This window comes from Schistocerca americana, chromosome 9, assembly GCF_021461395.2.
Source record: "Schistocerca americana isolate TAMUIC-IGC-003095 chromosome 9, iqSchAmer2.1, whole genome shotgun sequence".
In the NCBI taxonomy this organism is placed as follows: domain Eukaryota; kingdom Metazoa; phylum Arthropoda; class Insecta; order Orthoptera; family Acrididae; genus Schistocerca; species Schistocerca americana.
Genome location: NC_060127.1, coordinates 53,873,434 through 53,891,056, shown reverse-complemented (window position 1 = coordinate 53,891,056; position 17,623 = coordinate 53,873,434). Strand labels below are relative to the sequence as shown.

The following is a 17,623-nucleotide window of genomic DNA, read 5'->3' as shown; positions in this document are numbered from 1 at the left end:
AATGCTGGTGTTATTAAATCTTACGTAAAGGACCTCAGCAGAGAAAGAAGTTCAAAGTCACCACTGCAGTGGGATATTGTATTTCAAATGAGGAATACCTACAATTAACATAATGAAAAAGCAACAACACAAGCTTTACAGCTTAGCTTCACATCAATGTCAAGGTCATTAGAGATACAGAAATAGATATTTGATAGGGAAGCAGTAGAAAATACACTGGCAAATTGTCTATGAAACTATCCCCATGTAATTTAGGGCAACCACACAAAAACTGATGGTGAAGTGAACCACCATCCTCCCGAATGCAAGTTCACTGCACCACCTTAAGAAAGAGAAAACCACCACAAAAAATGTTATTTCACTTCCTGTCCTTGCAATCCAGACTTTACAAAGTATAAAGAGAGTCATCAGTGGATTAGCATGTCGTTAACAGGACGTGATGGAAGAATCAGCATTTTTGTATTTTGATTTTTAGAGACGAGTTAGTTCCTTCAATTCTGATGGAGTGAGATACAGAAGAGAAACCAGACAGCGCAAGTAGGACTCACACTCTGACGGCTCTGCACAATCTTGATTATGTATACAGGGCTATTACAAATGATTGAAGCGATTTCATAAATTCACTGTAGCTCCATTCATTGACATATGGTCACGACACGCTACAGATACGTAGAAAAACTCATAAAGTGTTGTTCGGCTGAAGCCGCACTTCAGGTTTCTGCCGCCAGAGCGCTCGAGAGCGCAGTGAGACAAAATGGCGACAGGAGACGAGAAAGCGTATGTCGTGCTTGAAATGCACTCACATCAGTCAGTCATAACAGTGCAACAACACTTCAGGACGAAGTTCAACAAAGATCCACCAACTGCTAACTCCATTCGGCGATGGTATGCGCAGTTTAAAGCTTCTGGATGCCTCTGTAAGGGGAAATCAACGGGTCGGCCTGCAGTGAGCGAAGAAATGGTTGAACGCGTGCGGGCAAGTTTCACACGTAGCCCGTGGAAGTTGACGAATAAAGCAAGCAGGGAGCTAAACGTACCACAGCCGACGGTTTGGAAAATCTTATGGAAAAGGCTAAAGCAGAAACCTTACCGTTTACAATTGCTACAAGCCCTGACACCCGATGACAAAATCAAACGCTTTGAATTTTCGGCGCGATTGCAACAGCTCATGGAAGAGGATGTGTTCAGTGCGAAACTTGTTTTCAGTGATGAAGCAACATTTTTTCTTAATGGTGAAGTGAACAGACACAATGAGCGAATCTGGGCAGTAGAGAATCCTCACGCATTCGTGCAGCAAATTCGCAATTCACCAAAAGTTAACGTGTTTTGTGCAATCTCACGGTTTAATGTTTACGGCCCCTTTTTCTTCTGCGAAAAAAACGTTACAGGGCACGTGTATCTGGACATGCTGGAAAATTGGCTCATGTCACAACTGGAGACTGACAGCGCCGACTTCATCTTTCAACAGGATGGTGCTCCACCACACTTCCATCATGATGTTGGTCATTTCTTAAACAGGAGATTGGAAAACCGATGGATCGGTTGTGGTGGAGATCGTGATCAGCAATTCATGTCATGGCCTCCACGCTCTCCCGACTTAACCCCATGTGATTTCTTTCTGTGGGGTTCTGTGAAAGATTCAGTGTTTAAACCTCCTCTACCAAGAAATGTGCCAGAACTGCGAGCTTGCATCAACGATGCTTTCGAACTCATTGATGGGGACATGCTGCGCCGAGTGTGGGAGGAACTTGATTATCGGCTTGATGTCTGCTGAATCACTAAAGGGGCACATATCGAACATTTGTGAATGCCTAAAAAAACTTTTTGAGTTTTTGTATGTGTGTGCAAGGCATTGTGAAAATATCTCAAATAATAAAGTTATTGTAGAGCTGTGAAATCGCTTCAATCATTTGTAATAACCCTGTATAGATAACATTAATAATTATATTGGATGCCACTTCGGCAAGTTGTGTGACCCAAACCTACCCCAGTTATCCAGCTGGAGAAAGGGGACCTACAGTTTAAGGTTGAATCTGAACCACATGTTATTTCTAGTGACTCCTCACATCCTTGAGAGGTGAAGGCTAGGTTAAAATGAGGCCTAAAATATCTGTGGTGCAACAGAGATTGAATACCTAGACCTCTCAGGTTCCCAGCATGTGTTTTACTGCTAAACCATCAGGCCCGACATGGATGAAGGTAGTTCTTCTATGGGTTTTGATGACTGAATTTGCGAGTATCAAAACATGTGACATGTATGGCCATGGCCATGATCACATTCACTTATAAACTTAAATTATTTAAACCAACTATATACAACACCAAGGGAACATAGGCCTTAGCATTTGACATAAATTTCAACTTGATACTTCCACCAAGTCCTGGGAAACTGCAGCCTTAACAGACAGACTGACAGTCAGATGGACAACAAATGGCAAACATTTTTTAATTTCATATAATTACCAGTTAATAATTTTCAGATTTTTTGCCCTTTACTTGTACTGTGAAACCTTACTTCTTCCCACAAATTTTATGATTCTACATCAACAGAAAGTGCCCAATAGACTTTGATGAGTGAATGTGCAACTATGAAAATGTGGCATAAATGGCCCTGCACTGCACTGCACTGCACTGCACTGCACTGCACTGCACTGACTTAGAAGCTTCAATTTTTTACACCACCAAGTGACTGTAGACTTCAGTGCCTGACATAAATTTCAACACGATATCTACCTCCGTTTGTGACAAAACGGGAAGTAAACAGACGGGCAGGCAAACATACAGACAGACAGACAGACAGACAGATAACACAGGGGGTATTGTACAAGGGTTCCATTGTTACCGACTGACGTACGGAACCCTAAAAATGAAGGAAGATTAGATATTCACATTCAGTTAACAATGGGGTCGCTAGAAAAAAGCACACCCTTGGGGGCAGGAAAGGAAGTAAGTCGTGTCCTTTCCTGAGAAATCATCCTGTCATTTACCCTAAGCAATCTAGGGAATCCACTGGAAACCTACATCTGGATGGTCAGACAGGGATTTAAAGTGGTAACAAACCAGTGTGTTACCACTATGCCACGTAATTGATAAGAGATAAGGAAGAGATTTTGGGGGGGGGGGGGGGGTATGTGGTGAGAATGGGGAAGGGGTGAGAGGAAAGGAGGGTGGGTGCAGGAAAAGGAGGACAGCAAAAGCTTGTACACTTGAATTAAAAATCCCACTTGTAAAGCTATAAATTTGATTTTCAGGTGATCTTGTTTCTGTGCTTAGTAAGGGTTAATATGCTTTGCCTACTCATTCTGTTTAAGAAACAATTTACAGTTCTCAGTACCTTGGCCTGCACTCTCTAACAGTACTTGATGCAAAATTCTACATTTGCAACATGAGAATTAATACGTCACACCAACTGAAAATTAGTGCCAGATCACAGTTTTAACCCAGATTTACTGCTTTCATAAATAGTTAGGCTATTTGACAATGCTTTTATGTGTGTCTCAAACTTTCACTATCTCTGGCATTCCCACCTATAATTTCCAAATGCTACTACCAAAGAGTCTTCAGTGTTGTATGTGAAACAGAAGAGCACCAATGCGGGAATGGATTTGGTGGATGACAGTGGCTCATCCTACCATTAAGTATATGGATCACTTTAATTCAACGTGATTTTGAATTCCAGTTTGAAACAAATTTACATTGGTCACCTTATACTGTATTTTATATCCTACAGGACACACTTCTTTCTTTGAAAAATTGCCTCCAAAATTCAGGTGCATCTTATACTCAAAAGAAATACAAAAATGTCCAGTGTTTGATATTAAAATTCCCGCCATTCTTAAAAATGGCCATATATTCGATGCTGCAGGAAAAATCTCTATTGGCAACATTGGATCCAACTGACAACAGCAGTACACCAATGCAACGAACATGAGAGGATTCAGAAGCTTGCTAACATTGTCTTCCTCCCACCCCGTTATAACAAACCAAGATCACTGTCTAGCCTATGACGTGTCATGCAGTCTACTGTGCCAGTCAAATTGAATTGAAAGTGATTTGTGTTATCAGTAACCCTAGAATATTTTTCTTAGTAGCTAGTTTTGTAATGGAAAAAATAAAAGGTATTTATACGGTGCAGGCTGTAAATTGAAAGTAATAGCATATGCAGAAGACTGCAGAAACAGATCAGCTGAGCAACATTTTGGCCCTCCACCAACAAAAGAAAACCTTTCGCATTTTGCAGGCTAGTAAAGAACAACAGAACAAATTAAGAAGACTAAATGTGCAAATAGAGGACTGAATGCAAATGACCAAAACTAGAAGATGACTTACTGAAATTGATTCAAGGACACCATCAAAATGGCATTGGAATTCATACGAAAATGATTCAAATACATACTCATAACCCAGCACTACAGTGAAGCTCAGCAGACTTTAAGGATGGAATTGGTTGGTACTACAAGTTTAAGAAGTATCGTGGACTTAGCATGTGAATCAAAACCAAAATATCTCACAAAATGGCACAAGAGTATGGAGAGAAAACATTATCTTCCCTTCGCTTTATTATTCAACACTGAATGAAAACCAGTGTGGAACTAAGCCAAATAGTGAATATGGACGAAACTCCTCTGACATCTGATGTTCCTTGTAATATGACTGTTGCCATTAAAGATACTAAAATTGTAACTACAAAAACAAGCGGACATGAAAAAATGCACTACACTGTCGTCCTTTCATGTTGTGCTGATGATACTAAACTTAATCCGATGACAATTTTCAGCCACAAAGCAATGTCAAAACTATCTGAAAAATCGCCAGATGGTGTTGTTCACACACATGATTAGAGCTGGATGGACAAGGCTGGTACAAAGTTATAGATTCACAGGGTATCTGAGGAAAGGAAAGGCACTTTTCTGATGAAGAGTTCTCTTCTTGTGTCATATCAGTTTAGTAGTCATTTGGAAAATTCTGTGAAAGAGAAACTGAGACAGGGAAAGAACAGAGCTTGCTGTTATTCCGGGAAGACTTACTTCACAATTGCAACCTCTTGATGTCTTGATAAATAAACCATTTAAAGTGTACATGAGTGAGAAATGCAACAAATGGATGATGGATGAAACCCAACATGAATTCACAGCGAACGGAGCTTTCAAATGACCTACAATCAAACAAGGGTGTCATTGGATAAAACAGTTGTTGCCTAGAGTAAAAGAAGACATTATCTTTAAATCTTTCAAGAAGTGCAGGATAAGTAATGAAAGTTCAGATGACGATTTTCAGGGATTTTAAAGGTCAGTTCGGTATTATAAACTTCAGATTTTTGTTCTAGTCTGGCTTTGCAATCTAATAACAAAAATGGTTAAATGTTATTTAAAAAAACTGCTTAAAAATTAAGGTGTGTCTTATAGTCGATCATGTCTTATAGTCTGAAAAATACTGTATTCATTATGTTCCATATTACAGTGTATTACACCATGTATCAGACATACTGCTGCAATACTGAATCTCATGTAGCAGATAATGTTGAATCTGGTCTTGTATCAGATACTACAGTACTGTTTGCAGCAAATCAGGTACTTCAATAGAAGTTTGTATGCTCAAACTGTCAGCATATAACACCTTTCAATGAAGAAATTTACATTGGGTTACTATCTTTGACATTTAAGTTCACAAAATTTTATAATGTTCAGTTTATATTCCTGAGAGTTAAAAAAGACAAGAAAGATTGCTGACAAACAATAATAACAACCATGTTTGTGAGATGTATGTAGCTAAAGATAACACTCTGAGAAGCACTTTAACTGTGGATAATACTTAATGTACTTCAATAATGACCACATCTAGCCAATAAGATAACCACACTAAGGGACAATCGAAACGTTTGCATTTGAGAATGTCGCTGCAGCATATTTACAATGCAGCATGACTCCGATGTGGGTATATAAGCAGTGAAATGTTGGTAAGGGATCAGTGTGGCATTCATGTCTTTCTGACATTCATGTAGTAAATACTGAAACATGAACTATAGCAACATTATAACCAAATGTGTCCAAACAGGAGCAACATGCTGTTATTCATTTCTTGGCTGCTGAAGGTCAAACACCAATAGACATCCACTGTAGAAAGAAGAATGTGTGTGGGGCAGCACATCTGTCGAAGGCCACCACCGTGCCACGGTGTGCCAAGTTCTGTGCTGGTCATGATTCAACACAAAACACCGGTCGATATAGGAGAGCAGCCTCACCCATTACGGACAACAACAAGCGGAGGATCAAAGATGTGATTAGAGCGCAACGGTGCATAGCCGTTCATGATCTCAACATCAGCTTCTGTAGTGTGCAACACATTATTTGGCAGGAGTTAGGTTACTGTAAGGTCTGCAGCCAACGGAAACCCTGGATGTCGAATACTAAACACAATCACTCTGTTCTTTGATTACTGGGCCCAATTGCTTATTGATTTCAAGGAAGGCCTTTTTTAAGGGACCAGAGGCATGATAATCACATGGGGGAGATCAGGACTATAGGGTGGATGCTAGAATGTCTCCCATGTGAGTTGGCGTAACTTCTTTTTTATGACATTTGTGTTATGGGGACATGCAATATCACTAATCAGCAACACCATATGTCGCAGGTTTCCAGGATGTTTCACCTCAACTGCGTATCATAATTTCTCCAGCACTGTGCAGTATCATTACCCAGAGATGGAGACATTAGGTTCCTTGAAGTCACAGGAATTCTGGGAAAAGAGAACCTTTCAGTTCATGAAACAGTGGGATATTTGTGCTCAGGCCTCTGGTGATAACTTTTGAATAAAGACTTCAGTGATACTAACAGAGTTGTTCTGTACCTTTTCTTGGAACACACATAATATATTTGACTTCCTGTCCAGGAAAAACTAATTTATTGATGAAGCGATCCTATGAGGGTCATGTTTTTTTCCAACTGATGTATGGAACCCTAACAAGCAACATTACGAAAAGGCCCTTCTTTAACTTCCATTGCAAAGCAGGGGCATATAACTAGTAAAAAAGTATATGTACATTAAGACAGCTGTGATGGTTATTAATATTAACACTAATCAGATGTGGAGCACAAGACGATCAAGACTGTTTTCACTACATTGCTACTGCTTTCTTCACGAGCTCATCCACCTGTCGGTGTGCTGTATTACCTGCTGCTGTAACTGGGTAGCCTGCAGTATTCTGGGGGCAGAGGTCGTCTGTGCACTGGCTCCGCTGCCTGCCACCGACAACAGGCTGCCCTGCGACACCACCGCAAACTGCGTCGCTGCTCCCGGTATCTGTATGAGGCTGGCCGTGGGAGCAGACACTTGCTGCTGCTGTTGCTGTTGTTGCTGCTGTTGCTGTGCCTTAACGGATGCGGCTGTCGATGTCGTCACACGTAACGCCGTCCCTGCAAATAAAATACTCCACTGATTTCATCTTCCTTCATGTGGGGAAACTAAGCTTACTGTAAAGCCTGAAGAAATCTACACTATCAGGGAAATCGAGGCTACCAAAGTGCAACTTATTCAGGCAAGTGCAAATATAAAGTATTCACTTTCTAGATGGAGATACTAAGTTAGGTCCACCTTCACAGGTTCTCGGGCATCGTGTCGGATACTGTCACAGAAACTGCACAATACTTCGATGAGGCTGTTGCTCGTCATCTCGGGGTGCAATGGTGGAGAGCTACAGTCTCTCGTCAATTTATAAGTTTTTTCTCTAAAAAAGCACTGGTGGCAGGAGGTGGGGACATTGACTTCCAGAACCCCTCACCATATAACTGATTTGTTATGGACTTCTGCATCTACAATTTGGAGAACACAGCTACACGCCTCGAATCCCAGCATCTGCACTTGGCCAATAGATGAGTGGCTGGTCTAATGTCCTGGCTTTGTGCCCTCTCACTGATCTGTATTTGCAAGCTGCTAGTTATCATTACCCCTCTCAAAACAGTGGTTTAAGTGTCACGAAACTGTTGAATCTGGCATTTGCACTCTTATTGCTGGCACAATCACAAGTGATGTCAAATATTGTTATTGTTATTATTATTATTATTTGCTTCCCATGGAACAGGTGAATATCATGGTCAAATAAACTTCATCTGCTATGGGTCATGAACTTGCCATGTCTGCTGAAGATCCTAACAAGATAGACTTAAGGCCAGGATGCAGCTGCTGCCTTTGATTCTACAAAATAATATTTTTTATGGTAAATTTTTTTACAAAATAGGAATGGGCATATGTTCATTAGCCTCGTTATGCAAAATTTAACCCTGTTGAAAATAAAATATTAATGCTTCAGCAAAGAATGTGGACTGCATTTTATGTTGCAACAACAAAAAAATTCAAATTAAATTTTTAAGGTAGGTGCTGCCCTAGCCCTAGCCCTAGACCTAGACCTAGACCTAGACCTACCCCTATCCAAAAACCCCTCCCCCCTTCAAGGTTTCAGTGATCCTGCAATTAAATTTAGAAAAGAGGCACAATTTATTACCAACTCTCATTCACATACCATGAGCCTTATCAGATCCCAAGAGCTTGCCGGTAACACGACACTACCTCTATCACTGGACATCATGAACAACCAGGAGTCACGGGGAACTCAAAAAGGATGGTTTCCATGCCAAGTTTGACAGGCTTCTCAAGAAATTTATAAAAAGATGTGTCTTCCAGCCTCCAGCACGAGTCTAAATAATGCTAGTTTCATTAAAAGGTGGCCTCAGTCCGAGGAGATCGGGAAAATACAATATTCCATGGTGGTGTGAGAAATCGTACATTGGGCATGCACATTACATTGTTGAAGATGTGAGATGAACACAAATGTCCCACCAGACTGGTAAGTCAGAAAAATCTGCTGTTGCTGACCACTAGCTTGATATGGGGTGCATTATGTATTAACCCTCTCACAGAAATGGTTCCTGCACAAAAGGCTGATCTCGTCATGAAATTTTTGCAATATGTCATCGGTGCACCTGACTGACATCTTCAGGTGCGAGCTATGACTAAAGGCTTTTATTTATGCCAGTCTAGGTTTACAAACACAGGCTAGTAAGTGTCAAATACAGTTGCCAAAAGTGAAGAATTCCTGATAGGTAGTGGGAAGAACCGCTATGCCACCAGTCGGACATTGAGCCAAGGACCTGGCTGCACTTGCAAAGGCTGCCCCCCCCCCCCCCACCACCACCACCTGTGAACTTCTGCTGGGCCACCCATAGTAACCCCTCTTGGGAGCCAACGAGGCAAAATAGCTGAAACACAGTCCGTGTAGCATGTGGCCTCGCTCACCATTACTACAAAGGGAAATTTCTTCTTACCGAAGGGACAATGCTTTGTTAGTGATGTAAATATTCAGATAGGAGCCACGAGAATGGCCACAGGTCAACAAGGGTGCATATGTCAGACTGTCAGCTTCCAACAGTGGTTGCTAGGCAGCCTGGCGACAGTGCACAGTAGGAATAACGCCTCTGCGCTTGTTCTCCACCTGATAGGTAGCATAGTGTTCCTTCCACTACCGATCAGGAGTCTTCGCTACTGGCCACCAAATTTGGCACTTGCACATCTGTGCATTTCCCACTTAGAATGGCATAAACAGGAGGCTGCAGTCACAGTTCAGCAGTGTATTTGTCGCACCTGAAGATGTCGGTCAGTTTCTCGGCTTACATCTTGTGGGGTTTCGTGACAACATCTGACATTTTGTCTGTGAACCATTTCTACAACTAGTCTGTCAAGCCTCAAGAAAAACAAGATGTTCTCATCCACCCCTAACTACTGGGATCCCGTCATTAAAGATGTAGTCGAAGTACTACAGAGAACAAATTAATAAACAAACATGGGTTTTCAGCTCAGCAAAACTTGGGAACCAGTGTCAGCAGTGCTACCCCATCATCAGCTACAGAGATCGAAATCAAGCAAGGGTGCAGCAGCCTTTTCAGTAGTTTCAGGGGCAACAGTCTGGATGATTGACTGATCTGGCCTTGTAACACTAACCAAAACAGCCTTGCTGTGTTGGTACTGCGAATGGTTGAAAGCAAGGGGAAACTACAGCCGTAATGTTTCCCGAGGGCATGCAGCTTTACTGTATGGTTAACAATGATGGCGTCCTCTTGGGTAAAATATTCCGGAGGTAAAATAGTCCCCCATTCGGATCTCCGGGATGGGACTACTCAGGAGGACGTCGTTATCAGGAGAAAGAAAACTGGCGCTCTACGGATCGGAGCGTGGAATGTCAGATCCCTGAATCGGGCAGATAGGTTAGAAAATTTAAAAAGGGAAATGGATAGGTTAAAGTTAGATATAGTGGAAATTAGTGAAGTTCGGTGGCAGGAGGAACAAGACTTTTGGTCAGGCAAATACAGGGTTATAAATACAAAGTCAAATAGGGGTAATGCAGGAGTAGGTTTAATAATGAATAAAAAAGTAGGAATGTGGGTAAGCTACAACAAACAGCATAGTGAACGCATTATTGTGGCCAAGATAGACATGAAGCCCATGCCTACTACAGTAGTACAAGTTTATATGCCAACTAGCACTGCAGATAACGAAGAAATTGAAGAAATGTATGACGAAATAAAAGAAATTATTCAGATAGTGAATGGAGATGAAAATTTAATAGTCATGGGTGACTGGAATTCGGTAGTAGGAAAAGGGAGAGAAGGAAACGTAATAGGTGAATATGGATTGGTTGTAAGAAATGAAAGAGGAAGTCGCCTGGTAGAATTTTGCACAGAGCACAACTTAATCATAACTAACACATGGTTCAAGAATCACAAAAGAAGGTTATATACATGGAAGAAGCCTGGAGATACTGACAGATTTCAGATAGATTATATAATGGTAAGACAGAGATTTAGGAACCAGGTTTTAAATTGTAAGACATTTCCAGGGGCAGATGTGGACTCTGACCACAATCTGTTGGTTATGAACTATAGATTAAAACTGAAAAAACTGCAAAAAGGTGGGAATTTAAGGAGAGGGGACCTGGATAAACTGACTAAACCAGAGGTTGTACAGAGTTTCAGGGAGAGCGTAAGGGAACAAATGGCACGAATGGGGGAAAGAAATACAGTAGAAGAAGAATGGGTAGCTTTGAGGGATGAAGTAGTGAAGGCAGCAGAGGATCAAGTAGGTAAAAAGACGAGGGCTAGTAGAAATCCTTGGGTAACAGAAGAAATATTAAATTTAATTGATGAAAGCAAAAAATATAAAAATGCAGGAAATGAAGCAGGCAAAAAGGAATACAAACGTCTCAAAAATGAGATCGGCAGGAAGTGCAAAATGGCTACGCAGGGATGGCTAGAGGATAAATGTAAGGATGTAGAGGCTTATCTCACTAGGGGTAAGATAGATACTGCCTACAGGAAAATTAGAGAGACCTTTGGAGAAAAGAGAACCACTTGTATGGATATTAAGAGCTCAGATGGAAACCCAGTTCTAGGCAAAGAAGGGAAAGTAGAAAGGTGGAAGGAGTATATAGCGGGTCAATACAAGGGCGATGTACTTGAGGACAATATTATGGAAATGGAAGAGGATGTAGACAAAGATGAAATGGGAGATATGATACTGCGTGAAGAGTTTGACAGAGCACTGAAAGACCTGAGTCAAAACAAGGCCCCTGGAGTAGACAACATTCCATTAGAACTACTGACGGCCTTGGGAGAGCCAGTCTTGACAAAACTCTACCATCTGGTGAGCAAGATGTATGAGACAGGCGAAATACCCTCAGACTTCAAGAAGAATATAATAATTCCAATCCCAAAGAAAGCAGGTGTTGACAGATGTGAAAATTACCGAACTATCAGTTTAATAAGTCATGGCTGCAAAATACTAACATGAATTCTTTACAGATGGACGGAAAAACTAGTAGAAGCTGACATAGGGGAAGATCAGTTTGGATTCCGTAGAAATATTGGAACACGTGAGGCAATACTGACCCTACAACTTGTCTTAGAAGCTAGATTAAGGAAAGGCAAACCTGCGTTTGTAGCATTTGTAGACTTAGAGAAAGCCTTTGACAATGTTGACTGGAATACTCTCTTTCAAATTCTGAAGGTGGCAGGAGTAAAATATAGGGAGCGGAAGGCTATTTACAATTTGTATAGAAACCAAATGGCAGTTATAAGAGTTGAGGGGCATGAAAAGGAAGCAGTGGTTGGGAAGGGAGTGAGACAGGATTGTAGCCTCTCCCCGATGTTATTCAATCTGTGTATTGAGCAAGCAGTAAAGGAAACAAAAGAAAAATTCGGAGTAGGTATTAAAATCCATGGAGAAGAAATAAAAACTTTGAGGTTCGCCGATGACATTGTAATTCTGTCAGAGACAGCAAAGGACTTGGAAGAGTAGTTGAATGGAATGGATAGTGTCATGAAAGGAAGATGTAAGATGAACATCAACAAAAGCAAACGAGGATAATGGAATGTAGTCGAATTAAGTCGGGTGATGCTGAAGGTATTAGATTAGGAAATGAGACACTTAAAGTAGTAAAGGAGTTTTGCTATTTGGGGAGCAAAATAACTGATGATGGTTGAAGTAGAGAGGATATAAAATGTAGACTGGCAATGGCAAGGAAAGCATTTCTGAAGAAGAGAAATTTGTTAACATTGAGTGTAGATGTAAGTGTCAGGAAGTCGTTTCTGAAAGTATTTGTATGGAGTGTAGCCACGTATGGAAGTGAAACGTGGACGATAAATAGTTTAGACAAGAAGAGAATAGAAGCTTTCGAAATGTGGTGCTACAGAAGAATGCTGAAGATTAGATGGGTAGATCACATAACTAATGAGGAGGAGTTGAAGAGGATTGGGGAGAAGAGAAGTTTGTGGCACAACTTGACTAAAAGAAGGGACTGGTTGTTAGGACATGTTCTGAGGCATCAAGGGATCACAAATTTAGTATTGGAGGGCAGCGTGGAGGGTAAAAATCGTAGAGGGAGACCAAGAGATGACTACACCAAGCAGATTCAGAAGGATGTAGGTTGCAGTAGGTACTGGGAGATGAAGAAGCTTGCACAGGATAGGGTAGCATGGAGAGCTGCATCAAACCAGTCTCAGGACTGAAGACCACAACAACAATGATTATTTTGTGAAGGACGTCAAAGTGGAAAGAACTTCAAAATGGTTTTAAAGTAAGAGTAAAGTTTGTTGGAAGCCACTGAGTGTTCTCATTCTCAAATACTGAATAAGTGAAGTCTTGGTATTTGCACACCATCAATTATGCTGCCTCAAGGCAAACACACTATTTCTAACTGTAATACTTGTCTTACAGTGATAAAGTGTTACATAAGATTACACCTCTTAATGACTAGGTTATAACACTATTTTAAAGTTTTTAATTCGGTCAAACGCTGAATGTCAAATTTTTGTTGCCCTTGGGAACCATTAGATAGGGAACCTACAACTGCTTCTGGGATAGATGCTTAGTACAATACAGTATCAAATAGAAATGCTAATTAACAAACATCAGATTATAATTTGCTAATAAAAAGAAAACCTTTCAATTTTAAATATTAATCATGTGAAAATAGAAAATGTTTCAGAGTTAAATGGAAAAAATATATATCTGAATTATTTTGTTTTTAATACAATGTTTGCATTTATTCTTAATCTTTAGAAATGAAAAAGATATTTTACTTTCTATTTGATGTTTCTTATTTTTTATTAAATTTTATTATAAATATTTATGTTTTCATGTGGTTAGTTAGACATGCAAGGAGGTGACAAAAGCCATGGGATAGTGATGTGTATGCATACATATGGCAGTAATATTGCACACATTTCGTGTAAATGGCAACTCATTGGCAGAGCTGTCATTTGTACTCAGGTGATTCATGTGCAAAGGTTTGCAATGTGATTTATGGCAGCACAGCAGGAAGAGGTATTTCAAAAGCAGAAAAGATTCTCAGCTAGTGGGCCGAACACAGAATTAAGAAAGAACTAGTGAAGTGCCTAGTACGGAGTGGGACCTCGTGTGGAGAGAAGACGACACGGATACTTCGAAAGCAGGGTGAGGGAAGAAATCAAACTTTTGAGATGTGGATATAGCATAGAATGGAGAAGACCATCTGGTCTGATAATGTCAGCACTGAAAAGGTACTGAGAACAATTGGAGAATATCAGAGGATGTTGCTGACAGTGAAGAATGGGAAGTTGAACTGGATAGGACATAACTTTGAAATGAGACTGCCTTCTAGTAGAGGCAATAGTAGGTTTTATTCCAAGGGAGAGAGGGAAGGGCACAAGAAGATGCCAATAATGTCAACAGGCCGCAAAAATGGTATCAAAGAATGAGGAGGAAAGCAGAGGACAGAGAAGCACGGACGGCTTCAAAGTCTTAATCTGCCACAAGGCAGATAACCAAATGCAGATGTTAATAATTTGATAATATATTAGAATTTAGATACAAGTAAAAAATAAATTGGATCTAGTGAGAATCTTACCAGCAACCTTATGATCATAAGGACAGGATGTTATGCACAAAGCTATGGGTGATTCTGTTAGAAAACTCATTTTTTTCTGTTTAACAGTGATCACCAAAAGCATCAAAGTCATTCTCTCAATTCTTCTTGTGAGACTCACTGACTGTACGTTTAAGAGATCATAATAGTGACAGAACAGCAGCTATGTAACATTACTAGTGATATCAGTTGCAAAAACAATGGGAAAAGGGCACAAGTTATCCATTACTATTCTGCGATGACAAGCATTCCCCATAATCATCTATCGGTTTTCTAAAAGTATCACTGAGAAAGAGTGCACAAAGATCAGATCAGCATGAAAGGCAAGAGTCTTTTATGACATCACAGAAACAACTCACCCTGTGGGAGAGTCCCATGCTGCTTATGGTGTGCCAGAAGGCTTTCCATGGAGATAACTTGGCCCTGCGCATTGGTAAACACCTTTGCCACCACAGGTGCCTGCGGCTGCTGCTGCTGTTGTTGTTGTTGTTGCTGCTGCGTGGAGATGGCAACTGGTACCGGTTTCCCGCCAACTGTGACATTAACAAATGTGACAACATTCTAATAACCAATGAACAAGGCTATTAGGGCATATAAATATCCTTTTGTAAAATTAGTATTTGGATGCACATTTTCAAATCTGACAGTTGAAAATGGGTTTATCCTGAAATATGTTCAAGCGTTGATACATAAAACATTGGTGAAGCTATATGATGTTTGTGAGGATGATGTTATTCAAGAAATTAGGTCTGAGATCAGATTGCATCACATATACTTGTCGTTTCATACACCCATAATGAAGAGATTCTTGAGAATGTAGAGCATCTCATACAACAAAATGCAAGAAAAGACGTAACCAATGTTTATTCCACAGATTCTAAGTTAGATGGTCCTCATAGATGTGGAATAAGTCAAAAAGTTTGTAACACATTTTCATTTAAAAGGTAACAGCAAACTTGTTAAACAACGTGTAAATTTATAAGACATTGAGGTGAATATTATATTTCTTTGGCTATCATAGCAACGCACCATCAAACTGAAAATTTATGTACAACACTTATTTACACTGCTCACATTACTGCACTGAGGATGTACAGAAGTCAGATTTTAAGCAACGAAATTTGCTAGATGCACAGTATGGTGCTCAGAAAATGTATGGCAATGATGTATGATGGTAATCCCAAAAGGAAGGTCTCCAAAATGCTGGGGATGCAGAGAAACTGTTCCTGTGCCTGCCGGTCACACTCTTGTGATCAGTGCTTCCTCAACTCCAAAACAAACACATGCACTCCTCGCTGGGACACCCATTCACAACGAACAAAGGAGCGGAAGACCATCTATTTCTTACAAGACAGTCACAAAAGTTGAGCCAACCATGCACATAGATCGGTGACTCACACTGGATGATCCCCTGCATTTTGGTTCTTGAGGTTTTCCCAAAGCAGCACAAACACGATTTTAACAGAAAAGTTGCAGTATGGGTACCACGAATGCCGATGGAAGATCAAAAACGCCATTGAGTTCATTCTTTTTGCTACTTTCTTCTGCCCTATGCAAATGAAAAGTACAACTTTTTTGACTTAACTGTCATGGATAACAAAACCTGGGAATTCCTCTTTAGACCCAAGACCAATGCCCAAACAACAATGATGCAAGTGGTGACATTCACCTTCGTTCGCGTTACAAAAATTCAACTAAACACAGTGTGCTGGAAAAATCATGGCAACCATGTTTTGGGACTGAAAAGAGGTATTGGTGGTTGACTTCATGCCCTGTGTGACCGCTGACAGGCACCGTGAAACACTAAAATAACTTGGGCAGGAGGAGAGGAATGACAAGCACGGGCATAAGCATTCTCCACACCAGCACTTCCCCATGAATTGCCCATCAAATCACTGCTCCCTTGCAAACTTTTGAATAGAACACAACCCACCAACCTGACAGTCTGGACTTGGCACCCAATGCCTACCACCTGTTCCCTAAATTGAAAACACCTTTGGCCAGAGGGCAATTCAGCTTCAACAAGTTAGGGAAAGTTAAGGTTCAATGCTTCGCAAAGGATGTGGTGGTGAGCTGACATGATGTGGGCTTATAAAAACTTAGCAGCATCTATGGAAATGTACTGACCGACATGTCCAAGAGTAGAAAAATAGATAAACACTCATTTTAAAAAGATGTAAATATTATAGAAAATAAATGGAAAAAAGTAGGAGACCTTAGTTTTGGGATTAGCAATGTATGTCAGCAAATTATATGCCCAATATTGGTTAATAAAGATGGCAGCACAAGCAGTCTCTGCACATATATATTGCCCCGACGTACCCCTGGTGACGACCCGTGCAGCCTGCGGCTGGCCGCTCCCGAGGACCGACACGGATGTGACTAATCTCTGCTGGGCCGCACTCACAACCGTCCCACCGACAGTGGCAATCGTAGTTTGCTGCTGCTTCAGCTGCTGCTGTTGTTGCAACTGCTGCTTTAGTTGTTGCTGCTGCTGCTTCAGCTGTTGTTGCTGCTGTAACTGCTGCTGCAGCTGTGCTATCGCCTGAGATCAAGGAAAAGAGATTGAAACTTTTGTGCCTAAAGCACTAAATGTTATTGAAGTAAGAAATAAAGGTGTTAGTAATTTTGCTGTTACAGACAACACAACTTGAAACATAATGAAGTGGAGCATCTTCATTTGCTCTGCTATAACTGCTACATTAAATACTATTTTTTTTTTCTTTTCCTTTCTGCAATTTCCCTTTAGACAACACTTATCTCACTCTCCTGGCCCCACAAACCACAATCAGTGTTTAGTCTCACCAAGTAGCCCCCTCCACAACATTGTATTCTTGCCATCTTCCCTTGCTCCAAGTATCTGAAGATCCTTGGCCACCTGGTCTCTCCATCTTATTTTCAGTCTACCTAAAGGCCTTCGTCATTTGAATTTCTTCTCCGACATTTCCCTCAATCTTGATCCTCTATAGGCACGACCAGCCCATTTCAGCCTCCATGTTTTGGTATCTGCAACATTTTTTCTTCTTTGCCATTCTCCTCCCTCACAAATTTGTCCAAAGATCTTCTGAAGGATTTAATTTTTGTAAACATTTATCTTTCTCTTTGAATATTTATTTATTTTAGATATTTCTTTCCCATATAATAATGCAGATCTGATTATCGTTTTATACATCC

The 17,623-nt window shown here is 40.6% G+C and overlaps 1 protein-coding gene across 1 annotated transcript in view; it reads right to left on the bottom strand.

The window, feature by feature from the left end:
* The window catches only part of LOC124551334 (nuclear factor related to kappa-B-binding protein), a 195,438-nt gene that overhangs the window by 36,239 nt on the left and 141,576 nt on the right, over positions 1–17,623 (bottom strand). Inside the window, exons 18-20 of the mRNA XM_047126355.1 lie at positions 16,772–16,994; positions 14,809–14,982; positions 7,171–7,412 (exon numbers count right to left, since the gene is read on the bottom strand). Of these exons, the coding sequence (XP_046982311.1) occupies positions 7,171–7,412; positions 14,809–14,982; positions 16,772–16,994 (639 nt within the window). The remainder of the gene's footprint in view (positions 1–7,170; positions 7,413–14,808; positions 14,983–16,771; positions 16,995–17,623) is intronic.